This window comes from Penaeus chinensis, chromosome 25, assembly GCF_019202785.1.
Source record: "Penaeus chinensis breed Huanghai No. 1 chromosome 25, ASM1920278v2, whole genome shotgun sequence".
Lineage (NCBI taxonomy): Eukaryota > Metazoa > Arthropoda > Malacostraca > Decapoda > Penaeidae > Penaeus > Penaeus chinensis.
This window is the reverse complement of record NC_061843.1, coordinates 21,917,544-21,923,972: the sequence shown is the minus strand read 5'-3', so window position 1 is coordinate 21,923,972 and position 6,429 is coordinate 21,917,544. Positions and strand designations below refer to the sequence as shown.

Here is a 6,429-nt window from a genome sequence, read left to right as displayed (position 1 = left end):
TAATCAGCTTTATTCGTGGCTCTATGGAAAACTGAGTAAGACATTTTTAGGCCCGTAATTCGTCGTCTGTTACAGAAAGTTGGTAGATGTTCCGTATATCCAGTTCGGTTTTTGACACTTTTTAAACTACACGAAATATGCACATCGTTGTCTTTTAGATCTGATGTTTCTAGATCTTGTGTTACTGATTATGTGATAAGAATATCCGCCATTTTTTAATAGTAATTATAATGCAACATGGTAATGGTCTTGTCTGTGATAATCTATCGAAAGAATATAAAATTTGTAAAATGAAAAAAAAAAAGTTCTTGCAGTTGATTTGAATGTGACTTTAGGCAGTTTTCCTTTTTTGAGGTTCAGATTTAGCTAGAAGTTTATAGTGTTGATGTGTCGTAGCCAAAGATTTACAGTTTGATTTGTTTATGACACTTAGTGTTTGATTCAGACTAAAGGTTTTCTTAAAGGTTTTAAAGTTGTCTTCATCGCATCTTCACTGAAAAACGTGAGTCGTTTCAGTGATTGCGCTTCGATGACTCGTAGGATAAAGTTTAAGCCGAACTTCTCTTTTAAATCTCACACGTCTGGAACGGACATGTTTTCTCAACTGTTCTTGAGACGAAAAGGGGAATATATATACAGATACTGTGAATAAGGAAATTCAAATAAGTGTTAAGAGTCAGACGATATTAGGAAAAGAGAGAGAGAGAAAGGACCCGCCTCGCAAACCGAAAACCCGATCGGCCAGATCCCGGATTGCTCGGAAGGTCAGCTCAGGTCAGGTCAACAGGCGGGCGCGTGTGACGTCACGGTGCATGGACGACACGCGCCGGATCGAGGTCAACACAGGTGGTGGTTGCGACACCCTTGCTGCGCGCTTGCATGCGGACCGACAGGGGACTTCACGCGTGCCCTGATGCGGACCCATGGCGCCAGGGAGGACGCGCGGGTACGGGAGCGCCGAAGGGCCCGGGGAGAAAGATGCACAACTCGCTGAACTCTGACGAAGGACGCGCACGCGAAGATGAGTGGGGAGACGGCCGCGAGGAGGCGAGGCGAGACTTCGTGACGTTTCGAATGCCTTTGGGGTTCCTCGTCAGACGGAGGAACAATAACCGACATTTGATCCATTTCGGTTGTCTGTCCGTCTGGCGAGTTCGGAACGTCGCGATTTCTTTTCTTTAATTTCAATTAGGGCTATTTCCCCATTCATCAGAGCACTTCGTTTCTTCGGTGCCTCTTTTACTTCTAGTTATGTTTGAATGGTATTTAAACTGATGTAATACCATCGATCACTGATAAAACGATAGCGGTTGATAATTGGCTTAATAATTTGTAACAGTGATACCCTGAAGCTCATGGAAATGAAAAAGTTATTTACAACGAATTCGGCGAAGTTGTGCATCTTTTACATTCGGGATCCTTGGCCAGAAATGTGGTGGAGGTTTTTTGCTCGCTGTATGTGGCCTTTGCATGCTGTGGGGTTGTGGCTGTGGGCGTGGCGATAGCGCAGTTCTGGTGCGTGTGCTGTGGAGCATGGCTCGTGGTTCGTGGAATAAAAAAATAACATTAAAACACAAATGAAAAAAAAAACTTAGGTCATGTTTCTCTGGATCAGGGGTTTTCAGGGCTCACTGTTTAGCTGTATAACTTCAGTGTTACTATTGTTGTTGTTGTTTTATCCTTGTTTTTTTTTTCGAACTTGCGCCTACCCACCTAACATAAAAACTACATAGAATATAATTTCAAAACAGTTGTATTCATGATTTAACATGTTATAGATATTTTAGCTAACCACTTCATATAAAAAGTTCTTTCATATTCGCTTTTATGCTGCATGAATTCGGAAATTGTAACGATGAAAACCCCTGAACTAATTTATTCTAGTGGTTTTAATCTTATGTGTGTAAATGTGTGTGTATGTTTGTGTGTGTGATTGTGTGCGTACTTGTATATAGTGTTTTATTTCAATGCATGTTTTCTGTGTGTATAGACGTGGTTTTATGTGTTTACAACCGCGCACATTTGCCTTTTGATGCTTGAGGTTCAAATCATCTCTTATGGCTGAATGTGATCATGATTTTTTAAGATATTATTCCTCAAGTTATATAGAGCTCTTGATTGTCAACACCAGTTTATTATTGATATTATAATTTTTATAACTGAATATACATTTGCATTTGTCACATCAAAAATAGGTTTTACTGGGGAAAAACTAAGTGAAAATCTCCTCTGCATATACACTAATAAGATGAAAATGATGCCTTTGATCTAGAAGAGCTTAATTCCTCAAACCGTTCTCTGCTCGGAAGCTCATTCACGAGACTCGGAGAGAGATCATCTCCTTTAATCTTGAGTAAACTACAAACTACACACGAGCTGGTGTCGGCCGAACAGAGTGTCAGTGGCGGAATGCATGGCTGTTAATTCGTGACTTTCATTATTTAAGTATAAGAGGATATGGATATATATGGAGAGAGATATAGGAATGGGATCCTCTCACGCGCCTCGAGGGAAGAGGGGCCACAGCGCGTCCACCCCCTCGAGCGTCCGCGGCCGCACTAACCGCGCCTCCCATTCACAGCACCGCATCGACCAGCAGCGGCGGCCCGTGTACGTGGGCGGCCCGAGCCAGCAGCAGGGCGGCGCCCCTCAGCCCCAGGGCGGAATAGGCGGCTTCCTGTCGTCCATCGGAGACACTATATCCAACGTGATCAGCATCTTCGGCTGAGGCGGAGGCGAGCGGCTGTCCACCTGCTGAGCGCCAGAACCTCTGCTGAAGGAGCAGGGCGTCTGCTCGAGGCCCCGGAGGACAGCCCCCCCGCCTCGAGACCTCGTTTTATTTATGTATTTTCTATTTATATTGTTGTTGTTGTTATCCGTTCGTAAAGGAAGACCAATGATGATGATAATGTTAAGAGTAAGAGTGCATGAGAACACATTTTCACGAAAACCAACCTGAAGTAACGGTCTCCTCCTTAGCTAACCTTACTCAGGTGCCATGCAGACATATGCACAAAAGAACCAAATAGATTAATGATAATACATAGATAATAAAAAAACAACTTAAATCCCTCTCTTTTACGATTGTTTTCTTCTTTTTTGACGAAAGCGTATGGGAGTAGCTTTTTAGACATCCAGGACGATGTTTTCGAGTAAGTTCGTCGTAGCGTTAGGCATTACCTTTCCTGAGGAGCAAGTGGCATTAGGCTCGGGCAGTTGGCACCCTCCCTCCTGCGGCGGTCCAGTGCCGGGGAGGAAAAGAGCCAGCCACCACTTTTATCTATGTGATTCCTTGATTACCTGATAGTAATTATATATACATATATACATACCATATATATATTAATATATTTTGAATTGTTACTATTTATTTTATTATTACGCTTGTTACTACAGATCGCACCCGACCGTAGGTTTTAAGGTAGTTTGTAAATGTTATATAAAAATGTGCGATGTCTCGTTGATTTTTTTTTAATATTCCGAGTTGACAGAATTTCAAGATGCATTCGCGGTCGTAATGTTGCACATCGCCCTCGTATGTGTAGTGCAATTGTTGCACCTTCAATTTGCGCATGTGAAACACACACGTAACAAATGAATCCTGCTGAAACAGCGATAATATTATAAGGAAACCTGATAAAAATCTAATTGTTCACATTACATTTTTCAGCATTCGAATTTAACAAGAGTTATCAGCAGTATAAAGTAACATGAATTGAAATATAAATTAAATATGATTTTGTTCCTCAATGTAGAGTCGATCTGCGCATTGCGACCGTCTTCTGTTAGCCATTGAAGGTGCGGCCGCGAGAACACAGGCAAAGACACCTACTATGCACACGTTTTAGCTAACAAGAGTGTTCACGTCACTGTTATGATGTTATTTGCCCATTATGTGTATAGAGGACTCGGTTATTTTCATATCATTTCTTATTGTTGATGGATGACATGTTGTTCATTCTCGTGTGAACTTTTGTGAGCACTGTGATGAGGCAGATTCCGAGCGATAGATATATTGTGCATCTATTTGAGGCGGTCGACGAGGGAGCTAAAGTCATTTGCCGGGAGTAACTAAAATTTAGTTTATGATGAATGATCGACGTGACTAAATTCTTTAAACGTTCCGGATTACAGAACTCTACATAGCGAGCACTATTTTGGCTCGATTAAAAAGAAAGAAAATATATTGTAAAAATCCCTTTTCCCGACCTCATCTGTTGCCGATATGTCCTGCGGCGCCAGTCCTTCGAGGGAAGCCGACTCGATGTAGTTTTGAAATACACATATATAATAACGATATGGGGAATGTTGTCACAGCCCATGGGAGGAACGCTTAACTTCTATAGCATTTGTTAGTCTATTTTTTCCCTCTGAAAGACTGGCGCGCTGTTCCGAGAAACAGAGGAAGAAGTCTACGGAGTCTCGCCTCCACGATTTTTTGTAGCATTCTTGATTGACCAACCCACGTCTGCCTGCCATTAATTGCCTTGTTTGTAGTGATAGAGAGACACGTCCCGAGCCCGCAGAAACACAAAGGTTCCTTGGGAGAAGCTTCAACCGGGACTGCGAGGAAGTCGTCTTCTTTAAGTCATCCATTGTTAGGGGATACAGACTTATTTTTTATTTATTTTATTTTTTTTGGAAGGGGAGGGAAAGGGGTGCATTGAATTATACCTTTTTTTTTTTAAGAATGTCATAACACAACTGTTAATGACCTGTTAAGCTAGATAATAACGTGAGTTGTTGTTATTATTATAGATCATTAATACCTTATACATAAGCCATTATCAGGTGGTATGATATCATCAGTGGTATGATGTCATATATTGTAGTCCTTAGTACATTAGCACTCGATACTCCACCCTTTTGACAGTGTAGTGACAGCGGTTGTCAGGTAACAATTTAGAGTTGTTTCGAGACGAAGGCAGAGTGAGAGAGCGGCCATTTTTTTCTTCCATTTTTTAGGCTCGTCGTCCTTGCCTGTCTCAGTGTCTCCTTTCTGTGATCCAATAAAATGTCATGTCTTTCTCATAGTTACCCACCTTGTACAATCTGCCTGAAGTAATTGTAATGACAATAGGAATAAATATAATAATAACAATAATAATGAATAACATTAATGATAATCTTAAAATAAAGGTTAAAATAAACATAAAGTAACGTTAATGATGATAGTGATAACGCTAATAATAACGATAATAATAATGACACAGAATAAATAATGGATAAAATAAATCATTAAAAAAACATTTAGTACCTGTCTTTATAAGAATCCGTCATAAATTCATAGAATGCATTTCGAGGTTAATGTCAGATTTTATTTTTTTTTTTTTTTTTCCCAGCGGTTGGTTGTAAGTTAAACGTTTTCTCTCCTTATTTCCATATCTTCTTTTTTGTGGATTACATGAAATGGGATCATTATATTGAAAAAATATATATACACAAAAAAACATTGTATTGTGCGAATTCTTTCCTAACTATCAATAAAGAATCGAAGTAAGCGGTGTTTATTTTTTCCTATTAGACACATAAACTGCGCCGTTATTCTAACCTACGGGTTAAAATGGACACTACGGTGCTCAAAAATCAAAGGCATAAAGTGATCGTTAGTGGAATGTTAATGGTGAACTCAAATAGGTTTGTCATAATGACGGTAATGACAAACTGAAGTGTTGGGCAGATAGTGTGGGGAGGATGGATAGATACCCTGATTTTTGTTTTTTGTTTTTTTAATCTTTCTTATAAAAAAAACAAGAGTGCATTGGAATGATACTGGCCCTTTCATTTAACATACAGATCACTTAATCCAAAGCCGACGGGAATGACGTGTACGTGTATGCCATGGCCACTGTGAGGTACTTGTTTGATTGTTTTTACTCATCGATGGCTACACTTGGACTAAGTCACCAATGAGCCAATTACGAGTAACTGGCTCACTACTAATTGACTCCTTTGTGGCTAATCACTAGCAGAGCCATCTATGTGCAGGCATTTCACAAAAAAAAAAATATATATATATATATACATATATAAAAAATGAGCACAGCCTTTTCCCCATTTTTTATTTTTTTTTTCCCCGGCAGTATTGGGTTAAATCACAAAGATAAAAACTTAAATAGTACCGACACTTTATCTCCATAAAAACAAGGCACATGTAAACCGTATATACACAAGCAGTGTACGATATATATACACTTCCCTACAACTTACACACCCACAGCAGGTCCTGAGACGCGACCGCCTCGCACCACGACTAGGCCGCACATCTGCGTCTATGGCCGTGAACCCACATCGACCCTTCGATTCCCGCGCTTCTTCTCAAGTCCATGGCAAGAGCTCGGTCACATGCACGGGCTGACTTCACTTTACTCGCTGCAGTCCTCCACGTGGCCACACTGTTGCAGCTGTTTCTCGCGCCCTCCGCCAGCC

General features: G+C 40.6%; 1 protein-coding gene across 4 annotated transcripts in view; it reads left to right on the top strand.

Annotated features, from left to right (window-relative positions):
• The window catches only part of LOC125038708 (carboxypeptidase M-like), a 52,754-nt gene extending 47,254 nt beyond the window's left edge, over window positions 1-5,500 (top strand). For 3 of the 4 annotated variants that reach the window (XM_047632278.1, XM_047632279.1, XM_047632277.1), the window contains one exon: window positions 2,582-5,500. In XM_047632278.1, the coding sequence (XP_047488234.1) occupies window positions 2,582-2,728 (147 nt within the window). In that variant the 3' untranslated portion in view covers window positions 2,729-5,500. Of the gene's footprint in view, window positions 947-2,581 lie in introns of all 4 variants that reach the window. The other variant, XR_007116069.1, reaches the window with a different exon arrangement.
• Window positions 5,501-6,429: the final 929 nt, after the last annotated feature.